Source organism: Oncorhynchus kisutch, linkage group LG18 (assembly GCF_002021735.2).
Source record: "Oncorhynchus kisutch isolate 150728-3 linkage group LG18, Okis_V2, whole genome shotgun sequence".
NCBI classification, from domain to species: domain Eukaryota; kingdom Metazoa; phylum Chordata; class Actinopteri; order Salmoniformes; family Salmonidae; genus Oncorhynchus; species Oncorhynchus kisutch.
In genome coordinates, this window is record NC_034191.2 from 60,124,176 (window position 1) to 60,150,515 (window position 26,340).

General features: G+C 41.6%; 1 protein-coding gene across 1 annotated transcript; it reads left to right on the top strand.

The window, feature by feature from the left end:
• The first annotated feature begins 9,405 nt into the window (after positions 1–9,405).
• LOC109909750 (agouti-signaling protein) lies at positions 9,406–25,613 on the top strand. Its single transcript, XM_020508768.2, has 3 exons — positions 9,406–9,751; positions 15,840–15,916; positions 23,251–25,613. The coding sequence occupies exons 1-3, from the start codon at positions 9,607–9,609 to the stop codon at positions 23,407–23,409; spliced, it is 381 nt and encodes a 126-aa protein (XP_020364357.1). The 5' UTR covers positions 9,406–9,606; the 3' UTR covers positions 23,410–25,613.
• The last annotated feature ends 727 nt before the right edge of the window (positions 25,614–26,340 follow it).

The window sequence follows — 26,340 nt, forward strand, 5'->3', positions numbered from 1 at the left end:
CATTTAATTCACTTACAAACACGTGAAAATCGAACTCTCACATGTGAAAAACATTCATATGTAAAAATCGGATTTGCATGTGATCTTATGCACAAATACAAACAGGACGCTAGTTTATTGCAAGGCCTTACCCTCAATCCGTCTCCTTAATGTTGGGTGCAAAGCAGGGAGGCATTGGGTCCCATTTGGTCTATGGACTCAACCCTTAATTGTACCCCAATCCTTCCAATTTCATTGCTGACTAAAAAAACATGTGAAAAACGGTTGTAATGTTGCATACCCGTGTTACATGGGATCATGTATTCACAGGTGTAGTTTCGTGTTATCACATGTTGCTTTTACATGTTGTGATATTACCACATTAACTTCACATAAGATCACATGGGGGTGTAGAAAATAATCGCCTCATTGCTGGTTGCTACTCTGTGTTATATCACTTAATCACGTTAATGTATATGAAATATGAATATGAATTTGTTCTTAACTGACTTGCCTAGTAAATAAAGTTAAAATAAATAAATAAAATACATATTTATGTATGATCAATATATAACTTCCTGTCAAACTGTTCCTCTAATGCATATAACACATTTTCACTGTTTCCACCCATCCATCATTCATTCATTCATTAATAAATACAATATGAATAGCCTCCTGTATTTTATGTGCCTTCACCTAAGATTATACTATGTTGTAATTCATGTGGAAAGAATAAATCGTACTTAAAGAGGTTACCATGACTAAAATACATAACAATATTAATTCAGCCTGGTTGGTGGGAACAGTACAGGGAATACATACAGACAACTGCTGGTGCTGCAACCTGGTTCTGCCTGCGTTATTGTTGAATAATAACATCAATTTTCTGAGAGGAAAGGGCTCAGCACCACCAAAATACACATCTCTTATTTTACCATACACAAACCTGAATAATTAACAGGAAATACCACTTTCAATTCCTGTGTGTTATTCTCTACAATCCAAAGCTGTCAAACCATCTGTAAGATTTTCAACTACTTAAAACTGCAATATTAACTTTTTGGGCAACCAGACCAAATTCACATAGAAATGTTAGTCATAGATATGTCATTCTCATTGAAAACAAGTGTAAGAAGTGGTAGATCTGTTCTATTTCTATGCTTCATGTGCTTACGTTTAATTTTAGCATTTTTTACTTTCGATTTTGTACACCATCTTCAAACAGCTGAAAATACAATCTTTTTGGTTCTGGAAAAGTTATATCACAGCAGTTTTGAAGGTACAATGATTCTCTACACTATACTTTTAGCAACCAGGAAATGGAGGAGCGATTTCTGCATAGTACATCTTTAAAGACATCCCTCTTTATTCAGGAAAATCATGTCTGTATTTTTGGGGGCATACAAAATGAAAGGTTTTAAAGTGCCAAAGCGCATGTAGTAGGGTAGGAGAGATAGATAAAATAATATCTGAAGCAATCTATAACATTGTGGTAGTAAGCCTTGTCCAAGCCAGTGGACAAGGGCAGGAGCCTATTTCCTGTGTCTATAGCATGTGGTAGCTTAATGCACAAGTACACCACAGGATGCTAGTTTATTGCAGGGCCTTACCCTCAATCCATCTCCTTAATGTTGGGTGCCAAGCAGAGATGCATCAGGTCCTATTTGGTCTTTGATATGACTCAACCCTGGATTGTACCCCAAACCTTCCAATTTCAGTGCTGACTAAAACAGTGTATGTACTAAATATGTCTCATGCCCTGAGTATCATGTTGAGTTGAACCTCATTAACTCCCTCCCTCTTCTCATGTAATGATCTTTTGTCTTCTTTTATGTGATTAACTTATCAAATGTGACCAGTGGTTTTGGCCAGGAAATTAACAACTATATTCCTCTTAAGCTGTGATGATTTCTTTGGACATCATAAGAAGAGGTAACTAGGCAGAGTGACATATCAATGCGACCTATTTTAACTATCTTTGATTTCTTCCTCCTACCAGAGAGAGAGAAAAAGAGAGCGAGAGAGAGAGAGATAGCCATAATATATATCCATAATATGACATGTGAAATGTCTCTATTCCTTTGGAACTTTTGTGAGTGTAATGTTTACTGTTCATTTTTCACTGTTTATATAACTATTGTTTATTATCTATTTCACTTGCTTTGGAAATGTAAACATATGTTTTCAATGAAGCCCTTTCAATTTAATTAAATTGAGAGAGAGAGAGATTAGTCTGAGCACAGCTCTGCACGTGGGTGATTTACGTTATTGGTGAAGATAAGGAAGTGGAGCGAGGCAGGCCTGGGAACAGTTTTTCCCCTAAATAAATGGGGAGCCACAAGCTAATGATAACATCTTGCAGGTTTTAAAATAAACAAACGGGTGTAAACTTACATCTTTAAGATCCTTGTTTATCTAAGGAGTTGTTTTCATAACGTTTCATAAGTCTGTAGGAAGATTTACCTCTTCATAATTGGAATATATCTGTTTCAACTTGAAACAAAACACTGCAGACAAGTTTGGAGAGTGGAGTCTTACAACGTAAATATTGCTAGAGCTTATCTGTACTATATCAAAAGATAAATTCTAATAACACTATTTAGGAACGCACAGCTTGTATTAGCTAAAGACGATCTGGTACTTTGGTGACCACTAAGTATTTTTTAAACCTCCTGCTTTGGAATGGATGTATCAATGCGTAGTTCATACGTGCATAATCTATGAGCAGAATTACTGCTTAAACTCAAGTAGCCATGAAATCCCTAGTTTAAAAGCAACTGTTTTTCTGGAAGATTTTATATTTGTTTGTAAATGCTATTTAACCTTTATTTAACTAGGCAAGTCAGTTAAGAACAAATTCTTACACCAAAAAGGCAAAAGGCCTCCTGCGGGGATGGGGGCCGAGATTAAAAAAATATATATATATATATATAGGACAAAACACATATCACGACAAGAGAGATACAACACTACATAAAGAGAGACCTAAGACAACAACATAGCATGGCAACAACACATGACAACACAGCATGGTAGCAACATAACATGACAACAACATGGTAGCAACATGAAACAGGGTACAAACATTGTTGGGCACAGAGAACAGCACAAATGACAAGAAGGAGACAACAATACATCACGCCAAGCAGACACAACTGTCAGTAAGTTTATTGAGTTTATTTATTTTTACAGGGACAGTGCACAATAATCAACGTTTCAGTAAAAGTGCCGGTTTTAGCCAGCCGGCTAATTTTCAACAGCAGTCCCAGTGCAGGCTATTAAAAACAATTACAATACAGACAATCATTGAGCAGTGAGCACATGCAGAGGAACATAAGACAAGCAATATGTAGCATACAGACAGAGCAACATAGAACCAAAAGCAACAAGACAAAATCCATAAAAGCAACTAAGTGTTTCTACACCTCACAAGCTACAGACAACATGGCAGGAGGCAATACACAGCTAGGGATTATGTTCACAAATCTAATTGACCTTTAACCATGTCTACATGTTTTTGGTGAAAGTGTGATAGGTGGTGCAGTTATGTGTGTCTGATGGCAATATATTCCAGACATGGGAAGCTCTCACAGAGAAAGCGGATTTACAAAAGGTGCTTTTTCATACAGTCACCTCTCATGGCAGACCTTGTGGATCTGTTGCCATATGTTTGAGTTTCCTGTTTAACAAAAATACTGAGTGGAGGGGGAGCCAGGCCGTTTAGGATCTTGAATACAAGACATGTGTCTGTGTATTGCACAAGATTTTCCCAACTCAGGAGCTCATGCTTTCTGAGGATGTAACAGTGATGATGGCTATTGGGGGGTGATGTGTCCTCTAAGCTAGCAGCATACCGCCCTGCATCCCACTGCTGGCTTGCTTCTGAAGCTAAGCAGGGTTGGTCATGGTTGGTCCCTGGATGGAAGACCAGATGCTGCTGGAAGTTGTGTTGGAGGGCCAGTAGGAGGCACTCTTTCCTCTGGTCTAAAAAATATTATAATGCCCCAGGGCAGTGATTGGGGACACTGCTCTGTGCAGGGGGCTGTCTTTCAGATGGGACATTAAATGGGTGTCCTGACTCTCTGAGTTCATTAAAGATCCTATGGCACTTATCGCAAGAGTAGGGGTGTTAACCCTGTTGTCCTGCCTAAATTTCCAAGCTGTCCCTCATACCATCATGGTCACCTAATCATCCCACCATGGTTGCCTAATGATCCCCAGCTTACAATTGTCTAATTCATCCTCTTCCCTGTAACTATTCTCCAGGTCATTGCTGTAAATGAGAATGTGTTCTCAGTCAACTTACCTGGTTAAATAAAACATCTGATGGCTGAATTGTAAAGAACATCTAGTGGCTTGAGAGCACCCTTACTAGTCTCCATAATCTAGCTTTTTTAGGATGGTCATCTGAATCAGGGTTAGTTTGGCAGCTGGGGTGAAAGAGGAACGATTACAATAGAGGAAACCTTTCCCTTTATAGATTTCACTTTAGCCTGCAGGTTTGATATGTGCTGAGAGAAGGACAGTGTACCATCTAGCCATACTCCCAAGTACTTGTATGAGGTGACTATCTCAAGCTCTAAACCCTCTGAGGTAGTAATCACACCTGTGGTGAGAGGGGCTGTCACGCCCTGACCTTAGAGAGCCTTTTTATTTCTCTATTTGGTTAGGTCAGGGTGTGATTTGGGTGGGCATTCTATGTTTTCTGTTTCTTTGTTTTTGGCCGAGAGTGGTTCCCAATCAGAGGCAGCTGTCTATCGTTGTCTCTGATTGGGGATCATACTTAGGCAACCCTTTTTCCCGCAGTTAGGTTGTGAGACCTTGTCTTTGTTTTTAGCACTACGAAGCTTTACGTTTGTTGTGTTGTTTATTGTTTTTTTGGTGGAACATTAATAAAGAAAATATACGCCTACCAAGCTGCACCTTGGTCCGGTCATTTTACAAACGAGGAGCGTAACAGGGGCATTCTTCTTACCAAACCACATGACCTTAGTTTTGGAGGTGTTCAGAACAAGGGTAAGGGCAGAGAAAGCTTGTTGGACACAAAGAAAGCTTTGTTGTAGAGTGTTTAACACAAACTCCCGGGAGGGGCCAGTTGAGTATAAGACTGTCTCATCTGCATATAAGCTTGAGAGAGCTTTCTACTGCCTGAGCCATGTTGTTGATGTAAATTGAGAAGAGCGTGGGACCTTGGGGTACACCCTTGGTGATAGGTAGTGGCTGAGACAGCAGATGTTCTGACTTTATACACTGCAATCTTTGAGAGAGGTAGTTAGCAAACCAGGCCAAAGACCCCTCAGAGACACCAATACTCCTTAGCCTGCCCACAAGAATGGAATGGTCTACCTTATCAAAGGCTTTGGCCAAGTCAATCAAAATAGCAGCACAACATTGCTTAGAATCAAAGGCAATGATGACATCATTGAGGACTTTTAAGGTGGCAGTGACACATCCATAACCTGAGGAGAAACCAGATTTCATACCAGAGATAATACTATAGACATCAAGAAAGCCAGTCAGTTGATTACTGGCATGATTTTCCAACACTTCTGATAGACAGGGCAAAATAGAAATAGGCCTATAACAGTTAGGATCAGCTTGATCTCCCCTTTAAATAAAGGACTAAGCGTGGCTGCCTTCCAAGCAATGGGAACCTCCCCAGAGAGGAGAGACAGGTTAAAAAGGTAAGAGATAGGCTTGGCGATTATAAGGGCAGCAACCTTAAAGAGGAAAGGGTCTAAACCCTTTGGGGTCAAGTTTAAGGAGCTCTTTTAGCACCTCGGACTCAGTGACTGCCTGCAGGGAGAAACTTTGTAGTGGGGCAGAGGAAAAAGAGGGAGGAGCATCGGGGCTTGTCGCATTAGAAGGGGTGGGAGATGAGGAAATGTTGGACGGGAAAGGAGGCATGGCTGAGTCAAATAGAAATCCTGACTTAATGAAGTGGTGATTAAAGAACTCAGCCATGTGCTTCTTGTCAGTAACAACCACATCATCAACTTTAAGGGACATGGGCAGCTGTGAGGAGGAGGGTTCATTTTCCATGGCTAACCGTTCTCCAGAACTTCTTGAGGTTAGACCCACAGAGAGTGAACTGCTCCTTAAAGTAACTAACTTTGGCCTTCCGGATAGCCTGAGTGCACTTATTTCTCATTTTCCTGGACGAGAACCAGTCAGCCTGAGTATGCGTGTGCCGAGCCTTTCTCCAAATACAAATCTTGTGGTGGAGTAACTCTGCAAGATCACGGTCGAACCAGTGGCTGAACCTGTTTTTAATTCTAATTTTCTTTATGTGGGCGTGTTTGTTAACAATATCACTGAAGATATCAAAAAAGAAGGTCCAAGCTTCTTCGACAGAGGGGATCAAGCTGATTCTATACCAATTTACAGAGGCCAGGTCATGGAGGAAGGCTTGCTCATTAAAGTTTTTAACCTACGTCTATGACAAATCAGAACAGGACGCTTCACTGAGCAGCCATTACAAATACAGATTGTAAAACAGTGATCACTAGGGTCATTACAGAAAACACCAGACTGGTACCTATCAGGATTATTTGTGAGGATAACATCGAGGAGAGTACCCTTTTCTGGGTATTTGGAGTCCTACCTTGTGGGATTGGTCATAATCTGAGAAAGATTTAGGGAGTCCCATTGCTTTAGGACTTGGTCAGGTGGTTTAAGCATGTCCCAGTTTAAGTCACCTAGCAGGACAAATTAAGACTTAGTGTAAGGGGTCAGGAGAGAGCTTAGGGCAGGTAGGGTACAGGCTAGTGCTGCTGGAGGACGATAACACCCAGCAACATTCAACAATGCGCTATTTGAAAGTTTAATGCTTAAAACCAGCAAATCAAATTGTTTGGAAACAGAATTTGTGGAGACAACTGAGCATCCTTGGTAAAGATTGCCACTCCCCCACCTTTGGAAGATCTGTCTTGCCGAAAAAAGGTTATATCCAGGAAGGTTAACATCAGTAATCAAAACACTCTTTCTTAATCCGCCAATCCTTCTACTGGGGACAATGTAGACCGGATGTGGCGGATAACTGCCATTGCTGTGATTCATGCACAACCAAAAAAGGCCCCCAAGGTCGATTGCAAGCCCCCTTGCAGCAACACGGAGTTGGTGCTCCCATGGACCAGATAGCCGTGGATGTGCTGGGCCAAATCCACCAATGGTAATCGCGTTCATCCTTGTGGCGATCAACTACTTCCGAAAGTGGCCAGAGGCCTATGTACTACCAAACCAGGAAGCAGAGACGGTGACTGACACCTTGGTGTGGGACATATTCATTCATCTGAACCAAGGGCGGAACTTCGAGTCCAAGGTCTTCGCTGAAATGTGTCCGATACTCAGGATTCATAAAATCAGAACCACCTCCATTCACCCACAAAGTGACGGACTGGTAGAGGGGTTAATGCGCACCCTGGGTGCACACCTAATCACCACCTGAGACCAAAAGGACTAGGATGTCCAGCTGTCATTAGTCCTCCTGGCATGTTGTAGTGTGGTGCAAGATACAGGACGCACCCCTGCGCTTTTCGTGTTGGGTCGGGAGCTTAGAACCCCTAAAGAACTGGCCTATGGATGAGCCTCTGACCCATTGAACCCCCCCAGTCACCAAAGTGCCGGATGGCCTCAACGGCTGTTCCCCGGCAACATCAGAGCCACTTCCGGGTGAAGTGGTAACCCTGATGGGGGGCACTGGTGCCCCTCTCTCACTCAGAGCTGGGCACCGTTGACCACTTACCCCCATTGCTCCAACCTGGAGGCCACGGCGTTCAAGGAGACCCCTGGTCGGTTCAGAGACTTTATCCTTGGGGACGAGGACTTGAGAGGGGAGCAATGTAATGACCCTCAGGGAGTTAGGGTGGGCAGACCCTGCCCCAACCTGGCAGCACCAGCCACGTTCATTGTTTATGGGGTTGTCATGATAACAGAGAGTGGGGGCTACTCATTGGTTTTGTGAGGATATAACTAGTGGGGAGAGCCACATTTTGTCTCTCATGTTTATCTCTCGGGGAGATACCTCCTGCTGGACTGTGGATTATGGCTAGCTAGTTCAGGCTAGGTTGGTTGTTTTGTTGGTTGTTTTGTTCAACTCCCTGTTACCCAGTTTTTTATTTAAGCTATCAAAGTTATAAGATCGTGAAACCAGCAAACGTCACAATATCATAGGCCTGCAGTAGCTAAAGCTTAATAATAGCCACACATACCAAACCTTCACAAACATTTCTAAACTTTATTAGGGTAATATCAAAAGTAAGTCAATAAATTGTATATAAGTAAAATACAATCAGAAGAGCAAATGGAAACCAGGGAAAAAAACGCACTACCCTCCCCTGTGCCCCCCCACCCCAAAAAAACACACAACCCTCCCCATAGCAATTTTTTTTTAAAGACAACCCTCCCCTATTTTGGATTTTGCTGAGTTACAGTTCATATAAGGAAATCAGTCAATTTAAATAAATTCATTAGGCCCTAATATATGGATTTCAAATGACTGGGCAGGGGCACAGCCATAGGTGGGCCTGGGAAGGCATAGGCCCACCCACTTGGGACCAGGCCGACCCACTGAGGAGCCAGGCCCAACCAATCAGAATGATAAAAGGGCTTTATTACAGACATAATTACTCCTCCACACTCCCCACCCCCCTGACAAACTCGCAGGTGAGGAAGCCGGGAGTGTAGGTCCTGGGCTGGCGTGGTTACACGTGGTCTGCGGTTGTGAGGCCGGTTTGACGTACTTCTAAAGCGACGTTGGAGGCGGCTCATGGTAGAGAAAGGAACATTAAATTATCTGGCAACAGCTCTGGTGGACATTCCTGCAGTCAGCATGCCAATTGCACACGCTCTCAAAACTTGAAACATCTGTGGCATTGTGTTGTGTGACAAAACTGCATATTTTGGAGTGGCCTTTTATTGTCCCCAGCACAAGGTGGGGTGGCAGGTAGCCTAGTGGTTAGAACATTGGAATAGTAACTGGAAGGTTGCAAGATCAAATCCCTGAGCTGACAAGGTAAAAATCTGCTGTTCTGCCCCTGAACAAGGCAGTTGTTCCTAGGCTGTCATTGAAAATAAGAATTTGTTCTTAACTGACTTGCCTAGTTAAATAAAGGTAAGTTAAAAAAGGTGCTCCTGTTTAATCAGCTTCTTGATATGCCACACCTGTCAGGTGGATGGATTATATTGACTAAAGGATAAAATGCTCACTACATGATGTGTGCTGAAAAGTTGAGAGACATTTCTGTAATCTTTTATTTCAGCTCATGGACCAGCAATTTACACGTTGTGTTTATATTTTTGTTCAGTGAATATCCAGAATAAAACTGCCTCTGAATATCCTCAGGTGGGTACTTTACTATGATCATTGAGCCAAGATTTCAGTGTCCAGATGGTCTCTTGCTCTCACTTATGGAAATACGAAGGAGGTGGGCGGGTGCGGGAACAAGATTCCGGTTTATAAAGTGTTACTTTTGTCTCGAAGGACCAAATAATAAACGAGACTATATGTCCGAGAGTGAGGAGCGATATTTTGCTGTTTTATGGCGTCGACATTTCTGCAGTCTTAATTGATCTAATAACGCTCATTTTTGTTTCTCCCCACATTAGCAATATTTGAGTGGAATCGAAATGAAGCCTGCGATATTATGTATTTGCCTTCTTCAATTTGCAGCTGTCAACTGTAGGCTTGCAGCGCGTGACAAGACCCATCTTGTTAAAATTAAAAGGACCGACAATAATTTGTCATCAAATTATTTTACGGCCAAGGAAATAGGTGAGTAGTCTATCCTAGTTTCATTCCCCTTAATTCGTCATCCAAAAATCCAATTGTCTTTTTTCTCTTGAGTTGTACATTTATTGTATTAGCTAAATGATAAATATAGACTGATGATGAGAAAAGCATGTTATCATTGCTATGGGGAGGGTTGTGTGTTTTTTGGGGGTGGGGGGCACAGGGGAGGGTAGTGCGTTTTTCCCCTGGTTTACATTTGCTCTTCTGATTGAATTTTACTTATATACAATTGATTGACTTACTTTGCACAATGTATGGTTCAAGTCATTGCCATACATTGCCACTCTTCTTGTGTACATGCTGTATATATTTATTTTGTGTGTATGTATTGTCAATGCGACCACCACTGGAAGTCGGGAATCACACTTTGCAGATAATATATAGGAATGGAAAAGATAATAATTAATATGCTATTAACCATGCATGTGTGCACTTAGTTGGCTAAGATTTTGTTCTTCATATTTGTCTGAACTGGTAAAAAATTATATTTGATTCAAAACATTAGAAATTGTAACCTGAATTAATTACTAAACATTTTTAATTCAGTACACTGTTCAGTAGCCTACCAAATCATCCTGTCAATAATTTACATGCAAGGGATTTTCATTTTGAAAATGAATATTGCTGTTGCTGGAGAGCTACCAAACTCTAGGTGTTCACTCCAACACAAATCTAGCACACCTCTTTCTAATAATTAGCTGGTGGATAAACTGAATTGGGTTAGTTACAACTGGGGTTGGAGGGAAAACCTACAGGAGGAGAGCTCTCCAGGAACAGGTTTGGAGAGCCCTGGACTTGATTTATTGCAGTACCTTATGTATTTGTAATGGAGAATGTTTTGCACTGGGATAACAAATGTCACGTTTATTGTAAATGTGACTAATAAAAACCCTTGAACCTTGTATAGCAATACATCCCCCAGAGTCTACACATATCCCTCCTGCTCTGACCAGCTTTGACCTAAGCAGGTTCTTAGGTCACAGCATGTCATGAGCATCTTAGTGGAAGGTCGCCTAATCATCCAAAGCCACAATGCACCAGACTTCAAATACTATTCAAAATCACATAAAAAAAAAAAATCAGCTCCTTGACTTTGCCTGGTGTAATGGACCAATAGAATAGTCCCAAATTGTAAAACCAATTTGCCACTCATGGTAGGCTAAACTCAACATATTTAAATGTTATTTGAACCCAGGTCTGCCACCTCAACACAGAGTTGCCCTCTCAAGCACTTTTTCTCTCTGAGACGCTGCTGCTGCTCACTCACTCCGTTACATTCAGAGATGAGCAACGATACTATCTTGTAACTATTACAAAATATTTGAAAGACCAATGTAAAAAAATAAATACCAAATACTTTTGTAAAGTATTGTATTTAATCTAAATAGTTATTTTTATTAAATACTTTTTTGAAAGTACACACTTTCACTTTAACAACATTCTCAGTAACGGTAAAAAAAAATCTAAAAACTTGCTATAGCCAAGTTTCCATCCAATTGGTGACAGATTTTAATACAAATATTCTCAAATCTGTATAAAAACAATATGTGCATTTTCCCACCAGAGATGTGTTTCCATCAAATGTACTTGTTGCAGAAAGAAATGCTGTGTGATCACGTAGTGCATGCACTATACACACGGATTTTGTGTTGTAGATATTTGGCAGTGGAGTATGGGACTGAGGGCACACACTGAGTGCCTTGGCAGCAGCTAATGGGGATCCATAATAAATACAAATACGATGTAGAGTTGAAAATGCGACGGAAACTCACTTAACGTGTATTTTTTTATTTGGTACATGGGAATTTAACCGCAAAAAGTAATGTCATGTTATCGTGTGTGTGTGTGTTTGTGTTGCTTCACAGGCCCCGCTGTTCCATAAGGTGTATTTGTATCTGTTTTTTAAATCTGATTCTACTGCTTGCATCATTTACCTGATGTGGAATAGAGTTCCATGTAGTCATGGCTCTATGTAGTACTGTGCGCCTCCTCATAGTCTTTTCTGGAATTGGGGACTGTGAAGAGACCTCTGGTGGCATGCCTTGTGGTGTATGCATGGGTGTCTGAGTTGTGTGCTAGTTGTTTAAACAGACAGCTGGGTGCTTTCAACATGTCAATACCTCTCACAAATACAAGTAGTGATTAAGTCAATCTCTCCTCTACACTGAGCCAGGAGAGATTGACATGCATATTATTAATGTTTGCTCTCCGTGTACATACAAGGACCAGCCGTGCTGCCCTGTTCTGAGCCAATTGCAATTTTCCTAAGTCCCTCTTTGTGGCACCTGACCACATGACTGAACAGTAGTCCAGGTGCAACAAAACTAGAGCCTGTAGGATAGTGCTGTGAGGAAGGTACAGCAGCCCTTTGTTCTGGTCAGACTTTTCCCCAAACTTATATATCCCTCACTAACTTCAAGTATCGGCTGTCAGAGCAGCTTACCGATCGCTGCAGCTGTAACCAGCCCATCTGTAAATAGCCCATCCAATCAACTACCTACCTCATCCCCATATTTTTTTTGCACACCTGTATTCCTACTTGCACATCCTCATCTATTACTCCAGTGTTAATTGCTCAATTGTAATTACCTCGCCACTGTGGCCTATTTATTGCCTTACCTCCTTAATGAATTTGCACACATTGTATACAGATATTCTATTGTGTTATTGACTGTACGTTTTTTTTTTTGTCCCATGTGTAAGTCTGTGTTGTTTTTGTCGCACTGCTTTATCTTGGCCAGGTCGCAGTTGTAAATGAGAACTTCTTCTCAACTGGCCTACCTGGTTAAATAAAGGTGAAATAAAACATCTTAGCTACTGTTGTATCAATATGTTTTGACCATGACAGTTTTACAATCCAGGGTACTCCAAGCAGTTTAGTCATCTCAACTTGCTCAATTTACACATTATTTATTACAAGATTTAGTTGAGGTTTAGTGAATGTGTCCCAAATACAATGTTTTCAGTTTTTGAAATAGTTAGTCCTAACTTATTCATTGCCAGCCATTCTGAAACTAACTTGGGCTCTTTAAGTGTTGCAGTCATTTCAGTTGCTGTAGTAGCTGATGTGTATAGTGTTGAAACATCCGCATACATAGACACACTGGCTTTACTCAAAGCATGGCTGATCTTTAGTAAATATTTTAAAAAGTAAGGGGCCTAGACCGCTGCCCTGGGGAATTCTGATTCTACCTGGATTGTGTTGGAGAGACTTCCATTTGAGAACACCCTCTGTGTTCTGTTGGACCGGTAACTCTTTATCCACAACATAGCAGGGGGTGTAAAGCCATAACACATGTTTTTCTGGCAGCAGACTATGATCAATCATGTCAAAAGCTGCACTGAAGTGTAACAAATTCAGCCCCACAATCTTTTATCATCATTTTCTCTCAGCCGATCATCAAGATTGAAGATATGGCAAATAGGAGTGGCAATATCGTCCGCTATTATCCTCAGTAAATTTCCATCCAAGTCGTCAGACCCCGTTGCCTTGTTGTTGTTGATAAACAGTATTTTTTTTCACCTCTTCCACACTCACTTTATGAAAATTACAATTCTTGTCTTTCATAATTTGGTCAGATATATTTGGATGTGTAGTGTCAGCATTTGTTGCTGGCATGTCATGCCTAAATTTGCTAATCTAGCCAATAAAAAGTCATTAAAGTAGTTGACAATATCAATCGGTTTTGTGATGAATGAGCCATCTGATTCAATGAATGATGGGGCTGAGTTAGCTTTTTTTCAAAAAATTTAATTGAAGGTGCTCCAAAGCTTTTTACTATCCTTCTTTGTCATTTATTTTTGTTTCATAGTGTAGTTTCTTCTTTTCATTCAGTTTAGTCACATGATTTCTCAATTTGCAGTAAGTTTGCCAATCGGAGGTGCAGCCAGACTTATTTGCCATTCCTTTTGCATCATCCCTCTAAACCACACAATTTTTCAATTCTTCATCAATCCACTGGGATTTAACTGTTTTTACAGTCATTTTCTTAATGGGTGCATGCTTATTAGTAATTGGAATAAGCAATTTCATAAGTGTGTCAAGTGCAACTATCATGTATACTCCCTCTCCGGCCTCTGGGTCATCAGGCTGCTGATTATCCCGCACACCTGTCACCATCGTCTCGCACACCTGCACCTCATGACAATCACCTGGACTCCTCCTCCTTGACTATCTTCCCTATATCTGTCACTCCTCTTGGTTCTTTCCTCAGGTGTTATTGACTCTGTTTTCATGTCGGTTCGTTTATTTCGTGTTCATTGTTTATTTTATTTATTTAAACACTCACTCCCTGAACTTGCTTCCTGACTCTCAGCACAATCGTTACAGCAACATCTGTTTGCTCGTCATTACACACCTTCGAACAACAAATATTATTTAAATCCCCAACATAGGAATTCCTATAAAATGTATTGTATGACCTCTTATACACTATAATAGGCCCAGCCTTTATAACTTTGATTTTCCTAGATATGGCTACTATATTGTGATCACTACATCTGATGGATCTGGATACTGCTTTCAAGCACATTTTTGCAGCATTGGTAAAGATGTGATCAATACATGTTGATTTAAATTCCTGTGCTGTTTGTAACTACACTGGTAGGTTGACTGATAACCTCAACCAGGTTGCAGGCACTGGTTACAGTTTGAAGCTTTTTCTTGAGTGGGTAGCTTGATGAAAGTCAGTCAATATTTAAATCACACAGAAAATATATCTCTCTGTTGATATCACATGCATTATCAAGCATTTCACACATGTTATTCAGATACTGGCTGTTAGCACTTTGTGGTATATAGCAGCTTCCCATAAGAATGGGCTTTATGTGAGACAGATGAACCTGTAACCATATTACTTCAACAGTATTTAACTCTAATCTTTACAGGAATGTGGTTCTGAATATTAACATCAACTCGACTGATGGTTTTCTCACAAAAAAATGGTGTTATTTAGCAAGTGTGCCCACTCTTGGTATTGGCACCTGTGCTCTAGCCAACAGCGAGCAGATAGCCAGCTGGATTGCTAGAGTGCACGTATAGCCTACATGATGAGATTATTATGTGTAAAAGGGCAAGAATATTTTTATTTGTCAAACAGCAGCCAAGCATCAATGATCATGTCACCAGAATAAGACCCTCGATATGTATTGGAAAGGATCATCAAGCTCATCACCTTGCACTTTCACCACTCTTTGAAGTTCATAACTTATTTAATCTGTAGCCTAATGAACTGCATGGTTTCCGAAGTCATAGTGGGAGGACCACAGATCATGTCATTGTATAACTCAATTTACTTCGATATGATGGTTATTGTATCAATATCTGCGCATAAAGGCATTTCCACCACAATTTCCTGCATAATACATTTTACAAAAAGATCCCACCATTTCAAACAAACAAATGATCTGTCTGCATTTATGAAATTACACCGAAACATCGTATTTCTATCACAGCTGTTTTTTATTTTTACTTTACTTGCATAAAAACTGTGAATGGAAACAGGGTTTATGACTGTGGTATGTAGTTGTTTATTTAGTTTACTTTATGTAGTTGTTTATTTAGTTTACTTTATGTAGTTGTTTATTTAGTTTACTTTACTTTTTTCTTTTGAAACATATCTTGTTACAAAATACATTGCATTATAAGTCAGGCCAGTGAAATACAAAATACTCTATCTTTGAAATAGGTATTTCAAATGCATGTAACAGAAATCTCTGGTTACACCCTGCTACATTTAAATAGCCCTGATTTGTGACAGGGGTGATGAAGATGTACAAAAGTTCTGCTAGTTATTGGTGATAGACACACACAACAAATGTATACAGTTTCCATTTGTTAACCTTGCTGCCATGGCTGACAACTTATATACAGTAAGTGAAGTGAACATGGGGTTTTGATATTCAGATCAATAATAGCAATAACATCTGTTTCCTATTATACTGTTTGGCGTTTCACTATATTTTTGGACGGTAATTCTTGTTATTCAATTTACTTCAACCCCAGAATGTTGTAATCTCTAATCGGAATTAAGGAGGTTTCTTATGACTATTCCTTCTTTCTTTCCAACAGAGCTGTGGAACCAGGCGAAACCCAGAAGGTTGTTTGCCAGAAGAGGAATCCAGGAACACCAGAGATTGCATGTGACGGTAAACTGCTGGAGATTATGTTAGGATCATTTCTGAGTTACAGTACTTTTTGATAACATCATACCTCCCGCCCCACCTGTGACCTGCCCTGTGGAGAGCAGCAAGCCCTTAGCCATTAGCCTTTTGCCCCAGCAGGTTTCAGTAGTAATTCACCCCAAAATCAATCAGACACTTTGTGGTGACGGCATACTGTAGCCACACCTGTCTGTGGCCTGGGGATTGCAGCAAGCTTCTAGCGTAGCGTGTTACACTATATATACAAATGTATCAGTGTATCAGTATGTGGACACCCCAAATTATTGGAGTTGGCTATTTCAGCCACACCCGTTGCTGACAGGTGTATAAAATCGAGCACTCAGCCATGCGATCTCCATAGACAAACATTGGAAGTAAAATGGCCTTACTGAAGAGCTCAGTGACTTTCACTTTTTTTTTTTCACATTTATTTAACCAGGTAGGCTAGTTGAGAACAAGTTCTCATTTACAACTGCGACCTGGCCAAGATAAAGCAAAGCAGTGCAACACAAACAACAACACAGAGTTACACATGGAATAAACAAACATACAGTCAATAATACAATAGAGAAAGTCTATATACAGTGTGTGCAAATGAGGTAGGACAAGGGGGGCGAGGCAATAAATAGGCCATAATGGCAAAATTCTTACAGTATGGCAAATTAAACACTGGTGTGATAGATGTGCAGAAGATGAGTGTGCAAGTAGTGGTACTGGGGTGCAAAGGAGCAAAATAAATAACAATATGGTGATGAAGTAGTTGGATGGGCTATTTACAGATTGGCTATGTACAGATGCAGTGATCTGTGAGCTGCTCTGACAGCCGGTGCTTAAATCTAGTAGTATCTGGAGATATGAGTCTCCAGCTTCAGTGATTTTTGCAGTTTGTTCCAGTCATTGGCAGCAGAGAACTGGAAGGAAAGGCAGCCAAAGTAGGAATTGGCTTTGGGGGTGACCAGTGAAATATACCTGCTGGAGAGAGTGCTTTTGGGGGGTGCTGCTATGGTGACCAGTGAGCTGAGATAAGGCGGGACTTTACCTAGCAACGACTTATAGATGACCTGGAGCCAGTGGGTTTGGCGACGGATATGAAGCGAGGGCCAGCCAACGAGAGCATACAGGTCGCAGTGGTGGGTAGTATATGGGGCTTTGGTGACAAAACGGACCGCACTGTGATAGACTGCATACAATTTGCTGAGTAGAGTGTTGGATGCTATTTTGTAAATTACATCGCAGAAGTCAAGGATAGGTAGGATAGTCAATTTTACGAGGGTATGTTTGGCAGCATGAGTGAAGGATGCTATGTTGCGAAATAGGAAGCCGATTCTAGATTTAATTTTGGATTGGAGATGCTTAATTAATGTGAGTCTGGAAGCAGTTTACTAACCAGACACCTAGGTATTTGTAGTTGTCCATATATTCTAAGTCAGTACCGTCCAGAGTAGTGATGCTGGACAGGTGGGTAGGTGTGGTTAAGTAGTTGGTGAACCAGGCGAGGCAGTCATTTGAGAAACCAAGGCTGTTGAGTCTGCCGATAAGAATGTGGTGATTGACAGAGTTGAAAGCCTTGGCCAGGTCGATGAATACAGCTGCACTGTATTGTCTCTTATCGATGGCGGTTCTGATGTCGTTTAGGACCTTGAGCGTGGCTAAGGTGCACCCATGACCAGCTCGGAAACCAGATTGCATAGCGGAGAAGGTACGGTGGGATTTGAAATGTGGCACCATCATAGGGTGCCACCTTTCCAAAAAGTAATTGTCAAATTTCTGCCCTACTACAGCTGCCCCGGTCAACTGTAAGTGCCATTATTGTGAAGTAGAAACGTCTAGGAGCAACAACGTCTCAGCCGTGAAGTGGTAGGCCACACAAGCTCACAGAATGGGGCCGCTGAAGCGTGTAGCGCGTAAAAATTGTCTGTCCTCAGTTGCAACACTCAGTACCGAGTTCCAAACTGCCTTAGGAAGCAACGACAGCACAAGAACGTCGGGAGCTTCATGAAATGGATTTACATGGCCGAGCAGCTGCAGACAAACCTAAGATCACCAATGCGCAATGCCAAGCGTCGGCTGGAGTGGTGTAAAGCTTGCCGCCATTGGACTCTGGAGCAGTGGAAATGTGTTCTCTGGAGTGATGAGAGAGAACACATCCTATGGACGAATCTGGGTTTGGCGGATGCCAGGAGAACGCTACCTGCCACGAAGCATATTGGCAGCTGTAAAGTTTGGTGGAGGAGGAATAATGGTCTGTGGCTGTTTCTCATGGTTTGGGATAGTCCCCTTAGTTCCAGTGAAGCGAAATCTTAACGCTACAGCATACATTGACATTTCTAGATGATTCGGTGCTTCCAACTTTGAGGCAACATTTTGGGGGAAGCCCTTTCCTGATCCAGCATGACAATGCCTCCGTGCACAAAGCGAGGTCCATACATAAATGGTTTGTCGAGATTGGTGTGGAAAAACTTGACTGGCCTGTACAGAGCCCTGCCCACAAACCCATCGAACACCTTTGGGATGAATTGGAACACCAACTGCGAGACAGGCCTAATCGCCCAACATCAGTGCCCGATCTCACTAATGCTCTTGTGGCTGGATGGAATCCCTGCAGGAATGTGCCAACATCTAGTGGAAAGCCTTCCCAGAAGAGTAGAGGCTGTTATGGCAGCAAAGGAGGAACCAACTCCATACTAATTCCCATGATTTTGGAATGAGATGTTTGATGAGCAGGGGTCCTTAATAAGCTCAGGAAAAAAAGAAACAGCCCTTTTTCAGTACGCTGTCTTGAAAAGATAATTAGTACATATTCAAATAACTTCACAGATCTTCATTGTGAAGGCTATAAACACTGTTTCCCATGCTTGTTCAATTAACCATAAACAATTAATGAACATGCACCTGTGGAACGGTCGTTAAGACACTAACAGCTTACAGACAGTAGGCAATTAAGGTCACAGTTATGAAAACTTAGGACACTAAAGAGGCCTTTCTACTGACTCTGAAAAACACCAAAAGAAAGATGCCCAGGCTCCCTGCTCATCTGCGTGAACGTGCCTTAGGCATGCTGCAAGGAGGCATGAGGACTGCAGATGTGGCCAGGGCAATAAATTGCAATGTCCGTACTGTGAGACGCCTAAGACAGGGAGACAGGACAGAGTGCTGATCGTCCTCGCAGTGGCAGACCACGTGTAACAACATCTGCACAGGATTGGTACATCCGAACATCACACCTTGTGGGACAGGTACAGGATGGCAACATCAACTGCCCAAGTTACACCAGGAACGCACAATCCCTTCATCAATGATCAGACTGTCCGCAATAGGCTGAGAGAGGCTGGACTGAGGGCTTGTAGGCCTGTTGTAATGCAGGTCCTCACCAGACATCACCGGCAACAACGTCACCTATGGGCACAAACCCACCGTTGCTGGACCAGACAGGACTGGCAAAGGGCTCTTCACTGACGAGTTGCAGTTTTGTCTCACCAGGGGTGATGGTCGGATTTGCGTTTATCGTTGAAGGAATGAGCGTTACACCGAGGCCTGTACTCTGGAGCGGGATTGATTTGGAGGTGGAAGGTCCGCCATGGTCTGTGGCGGTGTTTCACAGCATCATTGGACTGAGCTTGTTGTCATTGCAGGCAATCTCAACGCTGTGCGTTACAGGGAAGACATCCTCCTCCCTCATGTGGTACCCTTCCTGCAGGCTCATCCTGACATGACCCTCCAGCATGACAATGCCACCAGCCATACTGCTCGTTCTGTGTGTGATTTCCTGCAAGACAGGAATGTCAGTGTTCTTTCATGGCCAGCGACGAGCCCGGATCTCAATCCCATTGAGCACGTCTGGGACCTGTTGGATCGGAGGGTGAGGGCTAGTGCCATTCCCTCTAGAAAAGTCTGGAAACAGGTGCCTTGGTGGAAGAGTGGGGTCACATCTCACAGCGAGAACTGGCAAATCTGGTGCAGTCCATGAGGAGGAGAAACACTGCAGTACTTAATGTAGCTGGTGGCCACACCAGATACTGACTGTTACTTTTGATTTTGACCCCCCCCTCCCCTTTCAGGGACACATTATTCAATTTCTGTTAGTCACATGTCTGTGGAACTTGTCCTGTTTATGTCTCAGTTGTTGAATCTTATGTTAATACAAATATTTACGCATGTTAAGTTTGCTGAAATAAACATAGTTGACAGTGAGAGGACGCTTCTTTTTTTGCTGAGTGTACCTTTAGTCATGTAGTGTACTTAACTTCAAAATCAATGTTGGCCAGACCTTTACAGTGTAATATCGATATGATTCCACATCCCACGCAACCTGTTCTCTATATCCATATGTGCCTCAAACCTATGTGATGGGTACCGTTTTCTTTCCAATCTGTCCCACACAACAGATGGCATGGGATGTGTACTCGTCTGCTAAATGGCATTTATTATTATTATTATTATCTTTCTAGACATTAGACCACAAATATCCGATTGACATCAATGCAAGATGAATGTGTTAGATTTGTCTACAACCACGTATTGGGTAGTAAGACCTCAACAATTTCGAACCATATCTAATTATATTCCTATTTCTCATACAGTATGATGATTACTGCCCTTCCCCAGACCTGACTGCCCTTAACCAACACAAAAACATCCTATGGCGTTCTGCATTAGCATCGAACAGCCCCCGTGATATGCAGCTGTTCAGGGAAGCTAGAAACCATTATACACAGGCAGTTAGAAAAGCCAAGGCTAGCTTTTTCAAGCAGAAATTTGCTTCCTGCAACACTAACTCAAAAAAGTTCTGGGACACTGTAAAGTCCATGGAGAATAAGAACACCTCCTCCCAGCTGCCCACTGCACTGAAGATAGGAAACACTGTCACCACTGATAAATCCACCATAATTGAGAATTTCAATAAGCATTTTTCTACGGCTGGCCATGCTTTCCACCTGGCTACTCCTACCCCGGACAACTGCACTGCACCCCCAACAGCAACTCGCCCAAGCCTTCCCCATTTCTCCTTCTCCCAAATCCATTCAGCTGATGTTCTGAAAGAGCTGCAAAATCTGGACCCCTACAAATCAGCCGGGCTAGACAATCTGGACCCTTTCTTTCTAAAATTATCTGCAGAAATTGTTGCCACCCCTATTACTAGCCTGTTCAACCTCTCTTTCGTGTCGTCTGAGATTCCCAAAGATTGGAAAGCAGCTGCGGTCATCCCCCTCTTCAAAGGGGGGGATACCCTTGACCCAAACTGCTACAGACCTATATCTATCCTACCGTGCCTTTCTAAGGTCTTCGAAAGCCAAGTCAACAAACAGATTACCGACCATTTCGAATCTCACCATACCTTCTCTGCTATGCAATCTGGTTTCAGAGCTGGTCATGGGTGCACCTCAGCCACGCTCAAGGTCCTAAACGATATCTTAACCGCCATCGATAAGAAACATTACTGTGCAGCCGTATTCATTGATCTGGCCAAGGCTTTCGACTCTGTCAATCACCACATCCTCATCGGCAGACTCGACAGCCTTGGTTTCTCAAATGATTGCCTCGCCTGGTTCACCAACTACTTCTCTGATAGAGTTCAGTGTGTCAAATCGGAGGGTCTGCTGTCCGGACCTCTGGCAGTCTCTATGGGGGTGCCACAGGGTTCAATTCTTGGACCGACTCTGTATACATCAATGAGGTCGCTCTTGCTGCTGGTGAGTCTCTGATCCACCTCTACGCAGACGACACCATTCTGTATACTTCCGGCCCTTCTTTGGACACTGTGTTAACAACCCTCCAGGCAAGCTTCAATGCCATACAACTCTCCTTCCGTGGCCTCCAATTGCTCTTAAATACAAGTAAAACTAAATGCATGCTCTTCAACCGATCGCTACCTGCACCTACCCGCCTGTCCAACATCACTACTCTGGACGGCTCTGACTTAGAATACGTGGACAACTACAAATACTTAGGTGTCTGGTTAGACTGTAAACTCTCCTTCCAGACCCATATCAAACATCTCCAATCCAAAGTTAAATCTAGAATTGGCTTCCTATTTCGCAACAAAGCATCCTTCACTCATGCTGCCAAACATACCCTTGTAAAACTGACCATCCTACCAATCCTCGACTTTGGCGATGTCATTTACAAAATAGCCTCCAATACCCTACTCAACAAATTGGATGCAGTCTATCACAGTGCCATCCGTTTTGTCACCAAAGCCCCATATACTACCCACCATTGCGACCTGTACGCTCTCGTTGGCTGGCCCTCGCTTCATACTCGTCGCCAAACCCACTGGCTCCATGTCATCTACAAGACCCTGCTAGGCAAAGTCCCCCCTTATCTCAGCTCGCTGGTCACCATAGCATCTCCCACCTGTGGCACACGCTCCAGCAGGTATATCTCTCTAGTCACCCCCAGAACCAATTCTTTCTTTGGCCGCCTCTCCTTCCAGTTCTCTGCTGCCAATGACTGGAACGAACTACAAAAATCTCTGAAACTGGAAACACTTATCTCCCTCCCTAGCTTTAAGCACCAACTGTCAGAGCAGCTCACAGATTACTGCACCTGTACATAGCCCACCTATAATTTAGCCCAAACAACTACCTCTTTCCCAACTGTATTTAATTTAATTTATTTATTTTGCTCCTTTGAACCCCATTATTTTTATTTCTATTTTGCACATTCTTCCATTGCAAAACTACCATTCCAGTGTTTTACTTGCTATATTGTATTTACTTTGCCACCATGGCCTTTTTGCCTTTACCTCCCTTCCCACCTCATTTGCTCACATTGTATATAGACTTGTTTATACTGTATTATTGACTGTATGTCTGTTTTACTCCATGTGTAACTCTGTGTCGTTTTATCTGTCGAACTGCTTTGCTTTATCTTGGCCAGGTCGCAATTGTAAATGAGAACTTGTTCTCAACTTGCCTACCTGGTTAAATAAAGGTCAAATGTAAAAAAATTACTAGCTTACAGAACATCAACAAAATGTCTTTTGCACAGCTGGAGGCGAGGCTGCTGGGGAAATGGAGTGTACTTAGTTCTGAGTGGTTGACAGTCCAAGATAGTCTTGGCTATAATGTGTTGGCATAATGATTGCATGTCTGCATCCCAAATGGAACTATATTCTGTATATAGTGCACTGACTTTTGACCAGGATCCATAGGGCACCCTATTTCTATGTAGGGAATAGGATGCCATTTTGAACGCAGTTGCATGAGTGCTCAGTTAGGTCACACATCTTGAAACAGTCAGAGGGTAAGGGCTTGTCAGTTAATCACTTTTCCCTTTTGTGTGTGTGTGTGTGTGTGTGTGTGTTATAAAATCCCAAGGTGAAGCCTGCCCCCCCAACCCCTCATTGTTCCAAGGTGATGGAGAGCTGTATTCCCCACTCTCGCTGCTGTGATCCCTGTGCCTCCTGTCACTGTCGCTTCTTCAATTCCATCTGCTACTGCTGGAAACTGGGATGCCACTGCCAGAAGAAATCTTAAACATACTGACACACACACATGCACAAAACATTCCACTCTACTGCTGGGCACTGGGCTGTCATACCTGAAGATCTGAAGACATACGTTTACATACACGTGCACACTCACACACCACGGGACACACAATCACTTATCCTCTAGTGCTGCCTGGAAGTAGCCCACCTACCTCCCTTTCAACACCTGTACCACCTTATACACTCATCGTGTGCTACAATATTATACAATATTTGTAGACTACATTATGTTTACATTTATTTACTGTATATGTAAAGTCAGATATTTGTGGGGTATAATATAATTAGGATATACCTGACTGTGAAACTGCAATTAAGCTTGTTTGGACTGCCCAAATGTCTTAATAAGCAGTAGTTTTTACAAGGGCTAAGGATATACTTTCCATGTATTTTCTCTCCATTGTGTAATTGGTTTGAATTGGTTTTTACTGTCGGTTTGAGAGCAGACAAAAACCCACAAGTGGAATAATGGTGGCATAGTTATACATTATGTATGCTAATGAATGGCAATACACATTTTATATTCATGTTATGCCAAAATTACTCAACATTTATTTAGGTAGCTGTGAAGACATAATGCATTATGTTGCAGGCTTCAAGCAAATATTTGCAGAAAATAGCACGTGTTACGTTGATGTTAGGTGACTTAGTGGCAAGCTCCACTAGCCTTACTAGTGAGAAACTAGCAAATGTAGGATAGCCTGAGTGCCAGTCTGTTTTTGCTATCATGCCAACTCCTTGTCATTCTGTGCGTTTGGCTTGACAAGGACAGCAAAAGAGTTGGATGGAGAGCTAAAGAATATATAGGTTAAGAGTGATACAGTAGTTTGCTTCTGGTAGCGCCAATGTTGCAGACTATTTTACCTCTTCTTTGCAATAAAAGGACTGCTAATCAGCACAAACTTTACCAAATACAAACCAATACTGCCTTACAAAGGCAAAACACAGTAACTACACTTTTGATCAAAATTGAGTTAAGACTGAAATCAGGCTTTGTAGTATCTGTTTTATCTTGTGACAAAGTTTTCTGGTTCAATTATGTTCCGTTTCAGAGAAAGTGGTGTGTGAAATTTTGCATTAACTGCAGAATCCAAGTAAAACCAAGGGAAAACCTGGTGATCTGAAAATAATAGTTGCGTTCCGGAAAATCGTTGGCAATAGAGAAGTGGAAGGAACTGGTACCACCAAATTTTAACAACAGTTACCCGCTCTGCCATACGAAGGCAAAGAGCAGTAACTACAAATACAGTGAAACGGAGAAAAATGGCTTTAAAGTTGATTTTCTTTCCAGACAAGTATGTTGTGGGTAGATAAGTGAAGTATTTTGTTTTTTACGCATATCAACCATGACCACTGATTTAACCTATGGACCTTATGTCAAATATATTACCATACAGCGTCAAACAGGAAAAACAAGAAAGTTGGATAAACACATTTAGATTGTATATACTGCACAAAGTCAAAACATTTTTTAAGTATAAACATTCTGCGTGGTGAAGTAGTCCTAACCTTATGGTGAAAAAAATGCTTGAGGGTTGCTACGATACAACATTCAAAAGATGAAAACATAGCTACATAACACCCTTAAATACAGTTGGAATGTAGTTAGAATTATCGAACTGTAGAACTATCAAACTGTTTCCATCAAACATAAAAACAAGAAAGTTGGATGAAAACGTTTAGATTGTAGATGCTGCACTTTGCCTTTGCATTACCCATATAGTTGTTTAAAGTCATACAAAGGCAGAGTGTAGTATCTGCATAGGTAAAATCAGTGGTCATGGTTGATATGCATAAAAATGACTTCATAATAAAATTATACATCAGTGCATCGTCACTTATCTACCTACAACATATTTGGCTGGTTATCCCAAAAACTTTAAAGCCATTTTTCTCAGTTTCACTGTTTCCATAGTTAATGCGTTTTGCCTTTGTAGGGCAGAATACATCTGTACTCTTTTGGCTCATATTGATCCCACACTCGTACAATCCACTTGATGATAATCAATGTCCCGTTGCCATTAAAGGAATGGTGTGGTAAACAGGTACTTTTTTATAAAAAACAGAATCTTACTGTTGTAAAAGTAAGCGAGATCTTACTATTTTTGATAACCAAACACTGAATGAATGTTTTTAACCAAGCTGCATGGTCTAAATAAAGCTCTATAATAAAACAAACTTCATGATTAACTCATTGTACTTCGTTTATTTTCAACAACTGTGTGAAATGATTTCAACAAGAAAAGTAAAAAAAACAGATTGTCACGCCCTGACCGTAGAGAGCTTTTTATGTCTCTATTTTGGTTTGGTCAGGGTGTGATTTGGGTGGGCATTCTATGTTTTGTATTTCTTTGTTTTGGCCGGATATGGTTCTCAATTAGGTACAGCTGTCTATCGTTGTCTCTGATTGGGAACCATACTTTGGTAGCTTTTTCCCACATGGGTTTTGTGGGTAGGTATTTTCTGTTTAGTGTTTGCACCTTACGGGACTGTTTCGGTTTAATTTATTCTCTTGTTATGTATCAGTGTTCAGTTCAATAAATAAATAAATAAACAAACAAACATGAACACTTACCACGCTGCGCTTTGGTCCGACTACTCTTCCTCATCCGACGACGAAAGCCGTTACACAGATGGAGTGAGTCTTTAAATACAGTGCATTGTCCGTTTAAGAATGTTGCTGTTAACTTGCCATAAGTTACATATGTGAGAGGAAAATATGCAGAGTGGGACGGAGGCTGTGCTAAGACTGAAATGAATTAGGCTGTATTTTAAAAACAATACCTATAGTTGAACTAATCAATTTAAAAGGAATATCTTAAGTGTATTTAATCAAAACTGAGACATGCGAGCAACCATATTTGAACAACATTTGCCAGGCGTGTGGCACTGTTTAACATTATATAAATATTTTTTC